Source organism: Amaranthus tricolor, chromosome 2, assembly GCF_026212465.1.
Source record: "Amaranthus tricolor cultivar Red isolate AtriRed21 chromosome 2, ASM2621246v1, whole genome shotgun sequence".
Classification (NCBI taxonomy): domain Eukaryota; kingdom Viridiplantae; phylum Streptophyta; class Magnoliopsida; order Caryophyllales; family Amaranthaceae; genus Amaranthus; species Amaranthus tricolor.
The window spans coordinates 8291361-8311288 of record NC_080048.1 but is presented as its reverse complement, the minus strand read 5'-3'; the positions used below and the strand labels follow the sequence as shown (position 1 = coordinate 8311288).

The window sequence follows — 19928 nt, the reverse complement described above, 5'->3', positions numbered from 1 at the left end:
TTTGGACGCTTACTTTTGAGATTTTTTTAAAACTTCGTTTATTTAATTATTTTTTTTTTCACTCAAGAATTTCAAAAATTCTCTACATTTACCGCTACTGAAAATCACATATTTCACATATTATGAAAGAAGTGTTACTTTTAAATAGTAAATTCAAATCGATTATCTTGTAAGTTAACTTTTTAATTATTTCTTTACAAAATATTAGGACGATATTATTTTTGTTGGACTAATTTAAATAGGTTTAGTCTATTATAGTAATTACTACAATTTATTAAATATTATAACATTAATCAGAAAATTGGACTAATTAAATGGGCTCATCTCATAATAAGACGGTCTTATACACGATGAGCTATAATTTCTATACACAAACTGCTCGCTTACTTGGTAGGGTTTTAAGATTGTTCAAGTAGACATTTAGGATATGTTAAGTAGGGGTTCACAGTATGTCAAGTAGGTGTTTTTAGCATGCTGAAGTTGCAAACATATGTTTTTAGCATGCTAAAGTTTGTCAAGTAGGTGTTTCTAAGTATGTCAAGTTGATGTTATGTGTTGTAAGTGTCTAGGTTATTTGCTGTAAGAGTTTAGGTTATGTGAGGTAGGAGTTTTAGGTTATTTACTATATGTGTTTTTCTTATGTGTTATAGGTATTTTTGTTATGTGTTGTAGGTATTTATGTCATGTATTATAGGAGTTTATGTTATGCGTTGTAGATGTTTAGGTTATTTGGTGTAAAGTTTATGTTATGTGTTGTAGGTGTTTAGGTTATTTATTGATGTTTTTGTTATGTAGTGTATGTGTTTAGGTTATTTGTTGTAAGGGTACTCATAATGAAGATCTGTAATGGCCTACTTTAATAAAAAAAACATTTACATTAAAACGCAAAATTACCTATTACAACTATTTCAAATGTTCACTCAAAAGATCCACCCCTGCTTTCTCTCCTCTGAGGTACTCTCATAGGCTCATATAGGTCCATATGTTGTACTCCCTCCTATTCAGCCTACTTATCTCATTAACCTTTTTCACACTTATCGAGATGATATTTTAAACCTTAATATCCCTAATTGTGCAAAATTAATAATAATCTTTGCATTGAGACTAATGAAAAAAAGATCCCACTGACTATATTTAAACTTATAAATTAAGAATAAAATACAAATTAAAAGTAATTAATATTAATCAAAAAATAAATTGGACAAGTAGAAAGAATATGAGAGTGTAAGTAGTAACCGCTTTGTTTTGTAGTAATAGTTTTGAAATATGAAGTCAGGTTCTATGTAGTAAATGCGGAGGTTTCATTTTGATAGTACAACAGAAAAATCCATCATCAATTGTTGTAAATGTTACAAGTTGAAATACAAAAATAGACAAGCAGTAAAAAAAACTATAAAACAAGTCTATTTGACACATGACTCGTTTCTTGAATATTTCACACTTGTTGTACCTTTCGCGAAAAAAAAAAAAAACAATTATTCGTTTAAGCGCAAGCAGTTCGTCAATCCTGAGCCATAATGCATTCGATTGCTTGCTTGCAAATTCCAGTCATGGTTGCCTCTGGGCCGTATACCTGCATCAAGAGCTTGTTAGAGAAAGAAGAACAATTTCGAACCAACCAACGTCTCATTACTGATTCCCAACAAATCGTAGCGGAAGTAAGGTTTAACAGCTTGGTTTTCCCTAGATGTGCTAAAAAAGCATACTCGGAAAAACTAGACTAAAGTTTTTTAACATGTATTTCGTGTATCTCTCTTTCTCAATGACCCTTAGACGTGCACACCTCCGCACACACACACAAGCAATCTTTTGAAACTTCTTTCTCTTCACTAGGAAGTTTCAAGAACATCATCAACCCAATATCCCGCTTGAAACAGGGTCTAGGTGAGGGAGGGGGACAGACAATCCATATCCGTCCTCCCTGAAAAGAAAGGATTAGAGGAATGTGGTCAAATTAACCGCCCAAAGAATTAAGAGCCCGAAAAAAGCTTCAACAACATTTTAAATTTCACATCTCAAACATCAAAAAACACAAGCTGACTATTTCGTTATCTTACCTCAATAGGAACTCCAAGCTCCTCACCAAGTGCACGCATTTTTTTAAGACCTGTTTGATAGTTGGGACCTCCTCTTCTAACGTAAATATGCATCCTAGCGGCCTTCAATTTTGATTCCTGAACGGAAAGTTATGAAAACGAAAAAAGAACTTAAAACACTAAAGTATATAGAATTATAGTAATTCAAGTTTGGAACGAGAATACCTTCTCTCGTAGAGCTCGAATGATTCCGCTAAAAGTAGCAGCAACATCGGTGAAGTTAGCAATACCCCCACCTATAAGGAGAGCTCTTTTACGACCATCGGGATTTGCTGTGGCGCACTGTGGCATACAGATTGTAGTAATTATTTGTTTGCCTAAATACCGACTTAAAGGAAATGATACGTTTTGTCTAGTTGACTAGAATAAAAACAATTTACGAGAAAGATCGAATAAGTGAGTCCTTACATCAATAACGACTCGAGCATACTGCAAGACTTCTTCTTCATTAGGAGCTCCACTGTACTCGGCATAATTCCCGAGCTCGGATGCGTAACCCAAGTCTCCAACCTGATAAAAAATCCCGAGGTTCCAGAATAGTAAGTAAACAGAACTATACAAACACAGAATAGTAATGCTGAAGGACACTAAGGAAGCCATTTGGTTAAAACTCACGGTGTCAGCATATATAACACTAGCTCCACCTCCAGCAACCATAGTCCAAATGCGTCCTTTCGGGTTCAAAATGGTAAATTTCAAGGAAGCACTAGTCTGCAAGTTTAAAGAAGCAATATACTTGACTTCAATACTTCATGCCATATCAAGAGATAGTTCAACGAAACACGGAAATAAAAATTTCCCTTCAAACATCAAGAAATGGAAAAACAAAGGTAAACAAATTGCTTCAGAAAACCCAACACTAAGGCCATTTCGTTGTTAGATTGTAAAGCACTCGGCAATTGTAAAGAAAGTGCACTAGGACCAAAGTGCCGAAGAAAAAAGTGTGGCATATACCTTTTCATCCAAAGAATGAATATAGCTCTCGGTAGGGCTTAAAACCCGGCCAAAAGGTAATGGGAACTCTATGTTGCCCCACCTACAGATGGAAGATAATGAAAAAATGAAAATTATTTTCTCGGGTTGAAATCTAAAGCAATTTCGTCGAAGAATATTAAGGAAAATAAGCTTACTTGTTAAAATTCTTGAAAGCTGCTGTATCATCAAGTTCTCCCCTCATGTCCAATGGATATGGCTCCCCATTAACTAATGTAAAGGGATTCATCTCCAAGAAGCTAAAGTCAAGATCTAGAAGTCAAGCAAATGAATGAAATTAAGATAGAGGTGCTAATCAGGCAAATTTTCATTGTAAATATATCTAACTAACAAAGAGAACAAACCCAAAATTCTAAAGTTGATTGAATATTGATTTTTGATTCTTTTTAGTGCAGTCCTCCGTGAAAACAAAAAAAAAATCCAAAAATTAGTTATCCATCACCAAAGCATACCTTCGAATACTGCAAAGACACCTTTGATAAAATCCCCAATTTTCCCTCGTATCTGTAACAAAGAGACATTATAAATTGTAAGCAACAAAAATGTCAATCAAGTAACCATCTCGTATGATGCGACAATTAAGCTTAAGAGCCATAAAGCCATGAAGCTCTGGAAGAGAGTAAAACACCGCCGGAGAAGATGTACAAGCATTCTAAAAACCTACACTAATTACATTGTATTGGTGGACGAAATTAGATATGAGGTCAATATTTAGTTAGAGATAATGAGGCAACCGTTAGAATAAAAAGAATTAAAATAAGTCAAATCAAGACAAAATATAGGACAATTTGTTAGGATATTCGGAAGTGTTAAAAAGTTAGAGCTTCATCTAAATAAGTGTTTTAAGGCTCAAGTTGTGTTACTCAGACTCATATACACGTGTCTAACTCAAATATGTGCCGAATGACTTAGCAATTAATGCAAAATATTAGTATCATGAGCCAAATTAAAATTGCAAAGTATCCTATCCAAGCTCGAGTTTTAAAGGTCAAAGTTACAAGCCCGAGCAACAAGATTTCAATTTTCAACTACCAAGGATTGATTTTCCACAAGAAAAAGATTTTGATGAAGATGTAAAACATAGAATTTTTTATAGGTGACTCAAAAAGCGAGTTATGAGGTGTGTCACTAATGCAAAAGGGAATATTTTATGCACTACTATATAGGTTTGAGTTGAGATGAGATCAAGGAGGCAGCTGAGGAGTATGTTAAGGTGGACAAATTCACATACCCTAAATGATAAAATTGAAATGAAGACATAAGAAAAAGTAGGTGATTCGCATATATTGAAGAAAAAATGAAAGAGCATTGTATATATTGATTTGGTTACATGCAAAGAAAATCATTAATAAATGACATAAAGAATTGTGTTACGTGGGCATATGGCAATACAAAAGAATGAGTGGAAGAGAAAAATATAAGTAAAAGACTTTCGGAATTGATTTTCTTTATGGTAAATAAGTATTAGACTGGGTATAATAAAGTTTAATGTTTGTTATCACCGTCTCACATTAATTTGTTTTAGTCGATATAGCCGACTCGTGTATTGAACTAAGATTTCGACATTGTTGATGTTTTAGTTGAGTAAATATAAAAATAAATGAATGAAAATCATAAGACCAACCTCCAAAGGGAGTGTAGCAATCAATGGAGCGCAAGCCTCACTGGACAAGGATTTTTCGGTTGGCAAAACTATGCTCTTAACCTGTACATTTCAAAAACCAGCATTTTACATGAGACGCTTACTGAAGAAATCCGCGGACTACAGTCAATCAAAAAATACAAGCATATCCTCAGTTCATATATACCTTGTCCCAATTCTCTTCAATTTCAATACCACCACACTCTGAAAAGCTTATAGTGCAACCTAGCCTATCAGATACAATGGATAGATAAAACTCCTGTTCGTGAGGAACAAATGCTTCAACAATAAATGTGGTAACGGGTGCCTTGCAACCTCCAACCTCAACCTGAAAAAAAACATTGTTATGCATAATTTGCATCCAAAGCTATAACCGGGAGTAGAACAGCATCTTGTTCACTACCTCTTTCCCTATCCGCTCTTTCACAAACTCAGCAACTTGAGCCAAATCCAAATTCAAACCCACAAGGCCACTCTTACCGCGCTTACCAAAAAGCATATCTGGTTTAACAACCAATCTAGAAGATGACAACCATGTCTCTTCATTCACCAATTGGGTAAAATCAGTGGATTCTGTTATCTGTATGACCATTAAAATATTAGCATTAATACATTAATCAACCCTGATTTTTTCATCCACAGATAAATTCATATCTACAACTACAATTCTCCAAAAACTAAGTCTTCTAGCAGTAGTATATTTTCAGAGGTAAATGAAATTGACCACATTCCTCTAGTCTTCCTAGTTTTATCTTTGAAGGAGTATAAGTATGAATTGTCCGTAACGTTTTCTTACCCAGACCCTATTTTCAAACGGGATATTCATATTGGGTTGATGATGATGATGATAAGTTGTGGATTTTAAAATCACAATTCAACAACAATTTAGTGCAAGATATCAAGCATCATGTGTAATCAAAATTCAAGTCCACACATAAGCAATATTACTAAACCACTACAAATTAAGAAAAAGAACCCAGACTCCCTCTTGCAAACAAATTAGGTGAAACAACAATAATACAATTCAACCAAATTCTCCAAAATTTCAACATGCTAAGTAAGTGATGATGGGAATATATATATACATATATATATATATATATAGATAAGCATAGAATTTCGATCAAATTTCAATCAACATCATAAATGAAGATCAAGAAACATGACAGATCAAAGCAAACAAATCAATTCCAGGTACCCATTATCAAAAACAATTTCAAATGATCAAATCCCATTACCAGACCAGAAAATGGTTATCAAAGATCTCAACAACAATTATTCAAAATCAAAATTGATAAAATACGAGAAATAAGAGAAAAAAAAATACTTGAGCAGAGCAAATGGGTAAATCGATGCCAGCAATTCGTTTAAGATGTTGTTTAAGAAGCCTCTTGGAATCATACTCTCTGATCTTCTTCCTTGCCATTTTTGCACAAAATTAGAATTGGAATTCGAAGTTTTTTAGGAAGGAGAAAGATGGGATTGGGATTTGGAGCGGTAGTAGTTGTTAGGTGTTGGTATAATATTCAAAGTTTACTCAATATATTTGGGAGTTGGGACGGTAGATTAGATGAGCAAAACAGAGTAAGCTTGTGGGAGCGTAGATTTGGGTAATTTTTGTCATCAGATCGGATCTCAATTCTCATCTATAGAGTCTACATCATTACACCCACCTTGTTTTTTTTATTACGGTTAGTCTTGTGCGAGACCGCCTTAATATGAGACGGATAACTCCATCAGTTTATAAATAGTTTTTCTCAATATACGCTCAATACTTGATTTATTTAGGGTAATAATTGATTTCTTTAAGTTCAAAATTCACTTTTCAATTGATAATTTTAAGGTCTGAAATAATTATTTTTAGATCAAAATTGAAATTTTTTATAATAAAGCAGCCATTAACTCTTGATCTTTTTCGAAATCAGTCATTTAATAAATCATTTTAAAGTCTGAATTGATCATTTTTAGATCAAAATTAAAATTTTTATAACAAAGCAGCCATGAACTTTTGATCATTTCCAAAAGCATTATGAACAGAAATTGTTGAGGAAAGAGTAATATTACTATTATTGATCGATAATTAAAGAGTACAAATACTCTTATGTTCCATTAGAACCATCATATTGCATTGAATAGGAGTACATGTCCAATGTTTTAACACTATTATTTTAGTGTTCTTGACTATTCATTTATTATTTGAGATTCATCAATATAATGATTGAATAATACCATTTTATTAACTCTGTTCTAAAATTGTGAAAACAAAACCATATTTAGATAGAAATTGATTTGTTTAACATCAAAATTAATCACTTATAGGTCAATATTGAATTTTTTTTATTTTAATTGATTTGTTTAAGATTTACTTTAAGTTGAAATTGATAATTGATAAATGCTCAAAAAAATAGAAAAAAAACGAGAGAAAGCTTGTGAGGCTGTTACACGGACGAACTGGGTCGGCCCAAATTTAACGGTCTCATAATGAGACCGTTTCGGCCAAGTTTTTGCGTTTTTTTAATAATACCCGATTCATTATTAAAGAGTCATACGACATCTACATCAGAGATAAAATTAGTAAGTACATACCAACTTTAACCAAATATAATTCAAAATTAACAAAATTATGATTATTGTGTATGAGATCTGACAATTTTAAATATCCTCTTCCACATCGCTGTTTGATACAGCCTTCTACGAGGGGTCTTTCGATTTGTTGTAGTCTTGAAATAGAATTGAATTTGATGTTGTTAATGGTAATTGCAATTTTAGTGTCTGTTGCATTATTGCATTAATCTCTAATTCAATTCTAAATGTCTTTAATTGTGCTTAATCATAAATTATAAGAAAATGATATCAACAAAATATACATTAAGATAAATCAATTAAGATCTCATTGGACTATGTTTTGACATCTAAATAAAGAATAAACTACAAATTAAAAGTGATCTATAAATAGTGTTAAAAAATCAATGAGACAAATGCTTTGGATTGAAGGAGTTAAACAAATTGAATTTAGTGTTTTAACCTGCTAAAGTTGGTTAAAACAACAACTGTAAAATATCAACTTCAACAGATTAACATATCAACTTTAACAGTTAAAACACAACTTTAATAGATTAAAATACCAATTTCAAAAGGTTAAAATACCAACTAATTAAATAAGGGAAAATAACAACTTAAATAAGTTAAAATACAAACTTAAACAGATAAAATACCAACTTTAACATGTTAAAATACCAACTTTAATAGCTTAAAACACAGCTTTAATATGTAAACAATTTAACAGGTTAAATATCAGCCCAAATAGGTTAAAATACCAACTTCACCAGGTTAAAATATCAACTTTGATATGTTAAAATACCAACTTTAACAGATTAACAACTTAAGAGTTTAAAACGCCATCTCCAAATAGATTAACATACCAACTTTAATAGGTTAAAACACTAACTCGAATAAGTTAAAATACCAACTTCAATAGGTTAAAATACCAAACTCCAAATAAATTAACACAGATAATGAAGCACGCGTTTGTAATCTTTTTCCTAATAATATATTGAGTCGGTCTAAATAGATGTGTCTCTCAAAAATATTATCAATCACAATAATTTGTTCATAGCTATAAGTTTATAATCAAATAGGCTTTTCCTTTAGACCTTAATTGGAAAGTCTCATTCTTTCTCAACCATGATCAAACTAAAATTTCCCATTTACCAAATGAAGCATTTATATGTGCTATATGTCATAGAATCACACAAAAGTACTAAAAAAAGGTTTTCTCTAAAATCGTTAAAACTAAAACAAGGTATACATTCATCTTTTAGGGTTCACAATAATCTGACAATTTGATAAATAACTGCAAATTTGAAATTGAGGGTATATATTTAGTCTAAGAGTAATATGATTTCAGTGACATTTTTGTAAATATTTTAAAAAACTTAAAACTCAAAAAACACGCGTACCCCTTTACATCAAATATGTATCTAAGAGATACATACCCTTTTGTTTGTTTTCATTGTTTTCAACTTAGCAATTTTCACCCCTCTCTATCTTTTTCTCTCACTCTCTCCATATATATATATATATATATATATATATATATATATATATATATATATATATATATATATATATATATATATACCCTACACCCTTGATTTCATTAAAATGAAAAAATCTATGGTTACGATTGAGCCAATACACATAATTACAAAAGTAACTATGTTACACATAAAAATAACTATGACATAAATTTTTAAAATGTTTTTACTTTATAACATAGTATCATTTTTATATATATATATATATATATATATATATATATATATATATATATATATATATATATATATATATATATATATATATATATATATATATATATATATATATATATATATATATATATATATATATATATATATATATATATATATATATATATATATATATATATATATATATATATATATATATATATATATCAAACGTAAAAGTTTATTAATCTTTGATTCAACTAGACAAAATTAAATTCTCACACGGTCTTAGCCACTTTAAAACCATTTATCTGAGTGACTAGATGGGTCTTGGTTTGTTTATTTGTTGATATTTAGCTCATCCAAAAAATAATAGTACCAAAACTTTCGATTTGAAAGTTTTCTAGATCGGACCAAATCGTTTAGATTACCAGACCGGACCGGATTAAAGTGTTCTACAACGGTATGGTCAGGTCAGGTCTACGATTTTTTATTTTTATTTTTTCCAAATTAATACATGTATTTATGCAAATATTTCGTATCTACAATCACCAAATAAAATAATTTGTAATTAGTTGATTGCATTAACATCATTCAAAAATATATATCTGCAAAAACAACTACATCTCGAAATATCTAGGTAGCAACTTATTTTTTTTAAAAAAATTATGCCTTTTGGTCATAGTACGGATTGCAATCTAGTCTAGTCTGAAAAATAATAAACCGGAATCTAACCAGAAACCGTAATATTTAAAAAACAAACAAACCAAACCGCTTTGACTGTAAACCAGACCAAATACTAAAATTACAGTTTGTCCGTTTGATTTGCGGTTGAGACCAAACTTCGTTCAGCCTAGATGAGAGTATTTGAATTATGTAAATAAATCACTTTAAAGAGAAATTAAGAGTGTGTTTGGATGGAAGGAAATGGAGGGGAAAGAAGATAAGGGATCACAAATTCTTGTGAGAGATGATCTCTTTGAGAGACCATCTCTCATTGTGCCAGCCCATATATATTTTTTAAATTATTTTAAGTAGGCATTAAGAATGATCTAAGTAGACAATTAAGATATTGAAAGTAGGCATTAAGGATACAATAGGTAAGCATTAAGGATAATGTAAGTAGGCATTAAAAATGCGGTAAGTACGCATTAATCTTAAATGGGTTGGGCTTGATATACGTCTCTCAAAGAGACGGTCTCTCAAGAGACTAGCTGATAAGGGATTTAGAGAGGTGAGAAATTTCTTATTCAAATAACAAATAGGAGAAAAGGGATTTGGAGGGATTGAATGTTCACTTAGGAAAAATTGCATTGGCTAATATTTAACTCATATGCAAACAAAAGGTCTACATTTAATTTATTCCTTAATGGCCAACCTTTGATGTCAATTTGCAACCAAAGGGAAAAATTAACTAGCAACTGGGTAAACCCTTGTTTGCTTAGTTAAACAGTTAATACCTTCATTTACTCTTAACTTCAAAAGTTACTATATTTTCATCCAACGTCAACCTCTCTCATGCAAGTGTACTGTTCAACCCATTTTCAAGCATTCAATCTCTTGCACTCATCAATGGCTTCTCCGCTCTAAATTGCTTGAAGATCTCTCGTGTATCCACGTTTTGCTCTTTTCTTTTGCCAGAAAATCTGCAGTTTACAAGTAAGTGTTTGTATGTAATTGTTAAATTAGCCATTGCAATGTTGGTTTAAAACTTCGAAATTTGAGTATAAATTAGGGTTTTTTCAATTAATGGTCGAAACTGTGTCTTTTTTGAATTTTTAGGTTTTTCTGTTGAACATAATGGAACTTAATGTGTCAATTAGAGTTTGTTATGGGGTAAATTTATTGAATCAAATGGTACTATCATGTAATTTGGAGGTTTGTGCTATGTAATGCAATGAACAATTATGTGTTTTGATCCATGGATGATATTATAATTGAAATGAAGTAAATGAAGCAATTGGAATTGCACCAAAAACCGCTGTACTAAGAGACATTAGTACATCAAATCCAAAAGAAGACGGATCCCCAAACCAACAATACTAGTCATGCTAACACAAAATGGCAACTTCTTCATCCTTTCATCCAACAAGTGGCACTGTGCCTTTAGCTCTATCAATTTTCCGAGCATGCCGTTAAGGTTTTTAGTAAAACTAAGTTCCTTTTTCCATTCAAAAAAGTCATAATCGTCGTTCTAGCAATATAGAAAACAAGTGAACATTGTCACTTTCTATAAAAGATGAAAGATAAAAACCTAAAATGGAGAAAACAAAGAAGACAACTTACAGGCCAGTAACGACAACCGAAGTTCTCCCCTATGTTAGGACCCTTTAAAACAGTATGGAGTTTCGCCTCGTCTTTGTGAAAGCAGCAAATTACATTTGAACTACAACTTTGACCATCATTTTCAGAGAAAGATCGAAGATGAAGAAATCAAAGAGAGGGAAAGAGCAAGAGAAGAGAGAGAAAGCAAATGTGAGAAAGAGAGAAATGAGTTACACTTAAAGTGACATTGAAGTTTCGGATATTTCATGATATACCACTGAGTTTCTTCGAAATTCACCATATACCACACAAAATGTTTTAATTCACCATATACCATTGAATTTTCGTCCGTTAGCACAGAATACCATTAATGACAACTGCCGTTAGTGTGCCGTTTGTGGTAAATTATTAATTCACCATATACCATTAATTTTATTTTTTTTGCGTCAAATACCATTTTTTGCGTCAAATCTGACGATAGCTGAAAAATGGTATTTGACGCAAAAAAAATAAAATTAATGGTATATGGTGAATTAATAATTTACCACAAACGGCACACTAACGGCAGTTGTCATTAATGGTATTCTGTGCTAACGGACGAAAACTCAATGGTATATGGTGAATTAAAACATTTTGTGTGGTATATGGTGAATTTCGAAGAAACTCAGTGGTATATCATGAAATATCCGTTGAAGTTTTCATTTATAAGATTTAAAGGCTGGAATTAATTAAAGGAAAATTTTTTCGAATTTTAATTAGTAACTGTAATGAATTGTGGTAACCTCGAAGCTTTTTCGTTGCAAATTAACATTAAAGGTTAGCCCTTTAAAAAATAAAATAAAAGTTAGTCTTTTATTTGCAGATAGGTTAAATGTTAAACCTTTTAAATGTAATTTTTTCTTTTTTTAAGTACAAATCTTTTTAAAGTATCAATCTTTTTAAAGTTAAAAAGATTTAAAGAAAATATTCTTATCTCACTTCGTTTCTCTTCCCTTTCTTTCTAAATAAACAAGGGTTTTTTTTCTTTTATTTATCTTCTCATCTTTTCCATTGTTGAGGTCCTTGTTTCCTTGCCTTTTTATATCGCTTTTTTACTCTTTTTATTTAGTTCTTTTTTTTCTTTATTTAGTTTAGTATGCTTAGTTTTATGTATATTTATCTGTTTATTATTGTTATAGATCAAACTTATGGTGCAGGTCGGCAAGTAAAGGCAGAAAAAAAAACCTCTTCAGAGGATCAGTTTTGAGCCGGGGGACTCTTCGACCGCATCCTCCTTAATGGGTAGAGATTGTCGTCTTCCTTCCCTCTCAAAACCCTGCTCATAGGTCCCTATAAATGGGATACACTGGATATGATGATGATCTTTTCCTTTCACTCTCTTCCCTTCTTTTCTTTTTAAAATTGCTATTTAAACATATTATAATTTCTAGTTAGTAATAATAAAAATAAATAATTATGTTATAGTTAATAAGAGAATTTTTAGTATATCTCATAATTTGATCTTAGTTCATATAATTTTGTTTTAGATTTATTCAAATCTCTTCAAATTTAAATCAATTATTCGGATCATGTTATTTAATTTAATCTTAAAAATAACTTTATCTCATCATATTCAGGTTTGATTAATGATGATTTACGAGATCCCTACCATTTAACCAATTCAAAATAAAATACTTAAAAAAAAATAAACAAAACAGAAACAAACAACTTCATTGAAAACCTTTATAATCATGGTTTGACCAAGTTGTTGTAGGCTTTTTCTTTCACTTTTGCGACAAATATTCGATTTTTACTTTTTCACCATTTGTGAATTGATTCATATTTCAATTAGAGAGCAAATATAACTTTCTAGAAAATGAGGTTGGATCCTCATACCGCAGGCTATCCTCTAATACAAATAAGTATCGTACACTCTACCTATAGGAGAATCTTCGAACTTAACCTCGAATAAAATAAATAAGACATTACATCGTTATGCCCTAGCTTTAGTTTAAGGTTTATATGAGCTTAACTTGATCTCGTGGCGTAATCATACTCCTCAATTGGCCATTGCATGTTTATGTTGATGAAGAAAAAAATTTAGCTATATATATCTATCCACCAGATAAAATATCCTCTAATTCAAGCAGTAGTTTACCCACCAGGTCAATTAAGTTTTTAACATAGAAGAAACATGAATGCTAAGCACATAACAATGATTGATGGTACCAAATTTCCACCCGCATCGACATCATTTCCTGCATAACCACCAATTTGATGTTAAAGAATGTCGGATCGACAACTTTGATGACTCGTATCTTTATTAATAAGATAGGAATTTAGGCTCAGACTTACCTAAATTATGACTTGTATCATTTGAAAAAACAAACTTCTTAATATTCGAAAATTTTTATTTAAGATAGTTTTATTGTAAGACAATTCTCAATTTTAATTGTTTAATATATTTTACATGTTATTTTGGATAACTAAACCGACATTTTTGATGATAAAGCATATATTTTCTTTAAATTTTAAATTTGAGCTTATTATATAGACCAGTCTCACCGTGAGAAGGTCTTATACAAAAATTGCTCAAATTCTTGTATAAGATGATCTTACAAAAGTTGCTTAAATTCTCGTGTGAGACGGTCTCACCGTGAGATTTTCACCATACATAGGTTGAATAATCCAACTAATACAACTATTAGTATATGTGTTTCTTATTTTAAGATAGTCTTATTAAAAGACGGTCTCTCACAATAATAGGTGAATGTAAAATGGAGGAATAATTAGGAACAAAACACAATCTCTATGGGAGACAAAAAGCCCAAACAAACGGATCTAAAGAAGAATCATTAAAAAAAATATAAAAAAAGACACTTAAGATATAACAAAGGAACAATATTTGAAGAACACAAGAAACAAAAAATACTTGCTCTTAATCTTACTATTTGTCCCATTTGGAATTTAAGATTAATATCCACTTACTCCTATTTTATATTTTGTTCAATTTATAAATGAAAATATAATTAAATATAATCAAGTAAAATTTTTCAAACTTTAACTTTTTATAATATTTAATTATTTACAATTATATATACCAAGAATTGAATTAGTATGCCAACAAAACATATTATCTCAAATGTAGGGGCGGATTCATGAAAAATTTGATGTCAAATTTTTTTTATGTGAAACAAACTTTATGGGTTTCAAATCATAATCACTCATTAGAATAATATATAGTAATGAATTTATGCATAAAAGAGGTATATTTATGATTTAATTTTAGATTTAAGTGATGTCAATTGACTTTAATAACTACACTTTTTATATGCCATGCTCAAAGGTAGAAATAATAGTGGTATATATGAGCAAGAGAATAAGATTTAACATACCACATTGTCTAGTAGAGTTGTTAGCACCAGGACAAAGACAAAGCAAAGCTTCAGTCTGAACATCAAACCCACAATTCCCACCAGATTTTGTACACCTTTCACAACCCATATCCGGCACACTGTAACTAAACTTTATTCCATAAGACCAATCCATGGGTCTCACTCCTCTCAACTTATCTGCATCATAAAAACTTGTATAATGTGTACAATCTAATATATCCATACTCATCACCTTCACTGTACTATACCCTGTAAAACAACACGGCGGCGGATCTGAACCTGAACCCGAAACCAAACCCGGACCCGCAATATTACCTGTATTGAAACCAGTAGTACTAGTACTGTTACTGTTATAGTTAAAATTGTTTCCCCCGGCCCCACCATAAAAGTAACCAGCAGGACCCGTGCTGTTGGTTAAACCCGGGTTAACCAGACCCGTAGTAAAAACCCGGAAAGAGTTACAAGAAGAGTAGAGTTCCTGACACTTATGAGAGGCAAAATCGAAACAAAGATCACTAAAACGGTGTAGTATTGGTGAGTCTATTGAGCAGTTAAGGAGGGCAAAAATGGTGTCAGGAGAAGGTGGGATAATGGCGTATTGGATATCAGAGAGATGGATATCATGGTGGGGTTGAAGAACAGTGCAAGTAGACATATCCGGATCGTAAACTGTAAGTGTTTGGGTTTTGTAGTCAATGGATTGGACTTTGTAGTTTCCATTTGGGGTTATGAAGAAGAGGGAAGTGGATGATATGTTGCATGTGAACATGTTGCGGAACTGTGGGGCTCCGCAACCGTCGTCGATGCTGAATGGGTAGTGGATCGGGATGGATCCGCATTGGGAACGGCAGTCGGAGAAGTAGAGGGATGGGAGGTGGAAGATGGTGAAGAGGAGGAGGAGGAGGAGGTGGTTGGTTGGAAGATGGTGCATTGTTGTTTTGTAAGGAAAGAGTGAAATGGAAGATAGAGGGAGTGAGGTTTTTGATGTTTTAGTCATTTATATTTTCATGCTCCAATTTAAAGATTATTATATTATCATATATAAGAATTTTTCTCTTTATTCTTTCTTTTATATAATCACAAACTTAATCTTCATAGCTATGGTTTTTACTATGCGACTTGTATAATGAGTGTGCATGGCCAACACAAAGGTAGTAAGAGTGAGAAAAGTGTTAGTATTTGTGTTGAATTTGGGTTTTGATTGTCGGGTTACTGGAATACAGCAATGATATCAACCCAAAAAATAATTATATTGAGCTTTGTGAACGTGGTTTTGGATAGAGTGACTAGCGAGTACAACGGTCAATGGTGGTGGGCCTTGCTGGAATATTGGGCATATCTATATGCAACGGCTGTTTTTAAGCCTATAAAATATGATTTCGGTTATACATCTTACAATTATGAGTTTATAGCTTAATAATTATATGAGTTGACTTATTCAATTCATCTATGAGAAACGTCTCACAGTGTGACTGTCCACATAAAAATTTGTGTCGTCTTGTTCTACTTGAACGAGTTAGATTTCTTTCTATTAATTATAAATGGTAAATATAAATAGGACGAATTATATTGATAAAATATATATTTGACTATTTTAGATGATCATCACATTTTACTATAAATCAAATTTGATCTATTTATTTATTAAATTAATTTATTGCTAATTATAATTGGGTTTTATGATGTTACATATATTATAAGTATTGATTGAATGAAATTATACCAAATAACATAAGATATTTATTAGTATTATGATGGTAATATAAAACAAACTAAGATATGAAAAAAATATTCATCTTCGTTATGTTACTTAAAATTTAAATAATGCATATGATGGTATATATCTCTTCATGGCGTTATTACTTGCTTAAGACAGATGAAATAACACCAACTTTATGTAAATAAGATACCTTTACTTATAAAATCACTTGCTCATTATTCCAAATTTTTTGTCTTTTCTACAAATACCATTTCTACTTCCTGAACAAGAAAATAGTTTCTTATTTCGTGCCAATATACGTGGTAATTTGGTCAGTAGTTGTGGAACAACATTAGAAGAACAACAATTAGCGTTCAAATACTCATACTCGATTATACCAAGTGGAATTCGCGCATCAAGAGTATAATATTCTAATATTCTACTATATCTGAAATTCGTATTATGATATGCATGTGATCATGTTTAGATGTTAAGAAATGATTAAACCTAAATTTTCGACCACCAAAATTGTTTGGAATTCTTTGTTTTAGCCTGAACTTGTAAACTTTGATATTTTTATCGCTGAAATTCGCAAAAAATAAACATTAAAATTGTAATTTCTCAAAAATGCTAAACTTTAAAGTTGTACTTCGCAAATTATTAGTTTGAAATGTTATAGTTTTCACGAGCGCGAGTGAGAGGGATATTATGTAATTCAATATTCGCAATTGTAGCTCAGTAGCCTTATGTCTAACACTCCCCCTGCAGTTCCAACCTGAAGAAATTGAAAAATTTGAAAAGAATAAGCAAATTAATATAAAAAAATTCAAAAAGAAGCAACTTCTAAACTTAATTCCCAAAATAAACACTTTTTGCCCAGTGCACAGATTTGGTGTTGTTCGCTGTTACTAACAGCGAACAAATTAAGAAGCTTGGTCAAAAAAGATTTTCACCATTGTTGACTAAATTTCTTTATTCGCTGTTAGTAACAACAAACAATTATACGAGGCTAATTACTTGTTTGTTCTAATTTTAATTACTTTTTTCTTGGGCCATGTCAATCTTACAATGTTTATTTTTAGACTTTTAATTATTAAAAATAATCGTAGCTTTTTAATAATAGGGAAGTGAATTTTAGGCCCTTAATCCCATGATTATCAACTTTCCCAAATTTTTAGAAATAAAATAAGAAAATTAATTTTAGGTTTTTAATGAAAATAACATTAGGTCAAATAAAATCACTCTTAATCCCATGGTTATCAACTTTTCCAAACTTTTAGAAAATAAAATAGGTTTTTAATTAATTAAAATAACCCTAGCAATAAAAATTTAAAATTTTTAGGTTTTTAATTATTAGAAAACTACAGTTATCAACTTTCTATAATTGAATAAAATCACCCTTAATCCTTTGATTATCAACTTTTTCAATTTTTTAGGAAATAAAATAGAAAAGTTATCTTATGTTTTTAATTAAAATAAATTCACCCTTAATCCCATGATTATCAACATTTTCAAATTTTTAGGAAATAAAATAGGGAAGTTAATAATGAAAAGCCTAAAAATCATCCCTATAAAATTGACATGGCCTAAGAAAATAGCAATTAAAATTGGTAAAAGAAAATAGCAATTAGTCTCGTAATTGTTTGCGGTTAATAACATCAAACAAAAAAAGCTTGGTCAAAAATGGTCAAAACCTAGTAAAAGCGAACAAAGACCTTGACTTTTTTTACCAAGCTTCTTTGTTCGCTTTTAGTAACAGCGAACAACCCCGAACTTGTGCTCTGGGTAAAAAGTGTTTATTTTGGGAATTAATTTTAAAAGTTGTTTATTTTTGAATTTTTTATATTAATTTGCTTATTCTTTTCAAATTTTCAAGAAATTGAAGGTGATTATACTAGTGATGCAAAAATACACTATAAATTTTAAGGTTATATTTGTTTATATTTGGGAAATTCCACATGGTAGCATCCAATTTTTATGAAACGCCAGTGGTAGCACTTTTGTAAGATTTTTCACATGATAGCATCCAGTTTATGCACTATCTAACTGCTGTAGCATTTTTTATTAAATTCTTATTAATTTCCGTTTAATTCATCAATTTGTAAGATTTTTCCACATGGTAGCATCCAGTTTTTGATCTCAAATGTTTAATTTATCATTTTAACGTTTAATTCACCGATTAATTTATCAACGACCTTAAATGTTGTAACAATTAAGTAGATATGTATTAGTGCTTGGTAGAGGTGTTCATTCGGGTCATCGGGTTGGTTTTGGACGGGTGTAATTCGGCTCGGTCGGATTTTGAATCGGTAAATTTTCGGTGGTATGCAACAACGGGTCATACTCGGGTCAGATCGGTTAGTTACGGGTCGGTTTAACAACGGTTGCTCGCATTATCGGGTACAAACTGGTTTGTTATCGGTTGAAATTCGAGTCACGTGTCAATCGAGCTCGGATTGTCATCGGTCTAACATTAGTTCGGTTTTTTTGGGCACAAATTGGGTTCGAGCTTTATTTTTCGAGTAGTTATCGGTTACGGACAACTATTGATCGGGTCAATATCGAAATAAGTTAATAGTCGAGTTTTTAATTGATGTATGCTCATTTACTTACAAAAAATAATTACCGATTGTTTTATCAGATATGGCAGATCAATTTATTTCAATTAGTTTATATATATATATATATATATATATATATATATATATATATATATATATATATATATATATATATATATATGTATACGAGACTATTATTTAACAACGCATCATGTTGCTACTTTTGATAATTGATTGAATATTAAAACTCGATAATCGAAACTCGATTTGTTTGAATGAATAACAATAATCTAAACTATCTTATAGGCTATTACATACTTAGACTTATTAGTGTTTTTGAGTACTCTAAACTAATAGTCCCTCCAATTCAGAGTAATTATCTCGATTTCTTTTTAGGGTTGTTATTAACTTATTAGAAATTTAGAATATATTACTAGAGGGAGAATTTATGCAAATTCCAAATGAGACATTTGTTTTTAATTAGAGGGAGTTTAAGCTATTAGAATATACATTAATCTATTACACTAATAATCGATCGTATTTCTAAGTTTGATAATTGAAACTTATTATAATAAAGTGAATTAGATTAATCAAGTAATCATAACCATTTTATATGATATTATGCATTTATACTTATTAGTGATCTTGAATACTTTAAACTAATAAATCTATTACACTAATAATTGATCGTATTTAATTTAAAGCTTAATAATGTTCGGAACTAGACCCATCAGAGTGAATAAAACTAATACAAACTATCTTATAGTTATAGACTATCATTGACAGTTAACTCAACGTTATTACTTATTACTGATCTTGAATACTTTAAACTAAAGTAATTTATAGGCTATTAATAATCGATCGTAATTCAAAGTTCACTTATCGTAATTCGATCTATTATAGTAAATGAAACTAATACTCAACCTTTTTTGTTACTTTGAATTAAATAGCATGAATTATGCAATTTGACCAAATTCAATAATAAAAATATTTAATATTTGATATACAATATTTATATTACTCAAATGAATTATTTTAGATAACT

The 19928-nt window shown here is 30.6% G+C and overlaps 2 protein-coding genes across 3 annotated transcripts; both read right to left on the bottom strand.

The window, feature by feature from the left end:
- Positions 1-1282: 1282 nt before the first annotated feature.
- Positions 1283-6369, bottom strand: LOC130804573 (ATP-citrate synthase alpha chain protein 2). Its single transcript, XM_057669054.1, has 12 exons — positions 6059-6369; positions 5135-5311; positions 4898-5059; positions 4714-4794; positions 3542-3593; positions 3227-3341; positions 3051-3132; positions 2712-2807; positions 2505-2606; positions 2262-2378; positions 2058-2174; positions 1283-1573 (listed from the first exon to the last, which is right to left on the bottom strand). Exons 1-12 carry the CDS (start codon positions 6155-6157, stop codon positions 1502-1504), a joined length of 1272 nt encoding a protein of 423 aa, XP_057525037.1. The 5' UTR covers positions 6158-6369; the 3' UTR covers positions 1283-1501.
- Positions 6370-9267: 2898 nt separating this feature from the next.
- Positions 9268-15690, bottom strand: LOC130804531 (uncharacterized). Of its 2 annotated transcripts, none has more exons than XM_057669010.1 (2): positions 14624-15671; positions 9268-10630 (listed from the first exon to the last, which is right to left on the bottom strand). In XM_057669010.1, exons 1-2 carry the CDS (start codon positions 15618-15620, stop codon positions 10554-10556), a joined length of 1074 nt encoding a protein of 357 aa, XP_057524993.1. In that variant the 5' UTR covers positions 15621-15671; the 3' UTR covers positions 9268-10553. The 2 variants fall into 2 exon arrangements, with proteins under 2 accessions (XP_057524993.1, XP_057524986.1); XM_057669003.1 differs by lacking the exon at positions 9268-10630 and adding an exon at positions 12937-13486 and having other exon boundaries at positions 14624-15690.
- Between the last annotated feature and the right edge of the window lie 4238 nt (positions 15691-19928).

Excerpts from the sequence above, each read along its gene's own strand:
- LOC130804573 (XM_057669054.1), bottom strand. The coding sequence starts at position 6,157 with ATGGCAAGGAAGAAGATCAGAGAGTATGATTCCAAGAGGCTTCTTAAA. Across the intron at positions 5,060-5,134 it reads AAGAGCGGATAGGGAAAGAG|GTTGAGGTTGGAGGTTGCAA; the intron begins GTAGTGAACAAG and ends GTTTTTTTTCAG. Across the intron at positions 2,379-2,504 it reads ATGCTCGAGTCGTTATTGAT|TGCGCCACAGCAAATCCCGA; the intron begins GTAAGGACTCAC and ends TGTATGCCACAG.
- LOC130804531 (XM_057669003.1), bottom strand. The coding sequence starts at position 15,620 with ATGACTAAAACATCAAAAACCTCACTCCCTCTATCTTCCATTTCACTC. Across the intron at positions 13,487-14,623 it reads CAACTCTACTAGACAATGTG|GAAATGATGTCGATGCGGGT; the intron begins GTATGTTAAATC and ends GTGGTTATGCAG.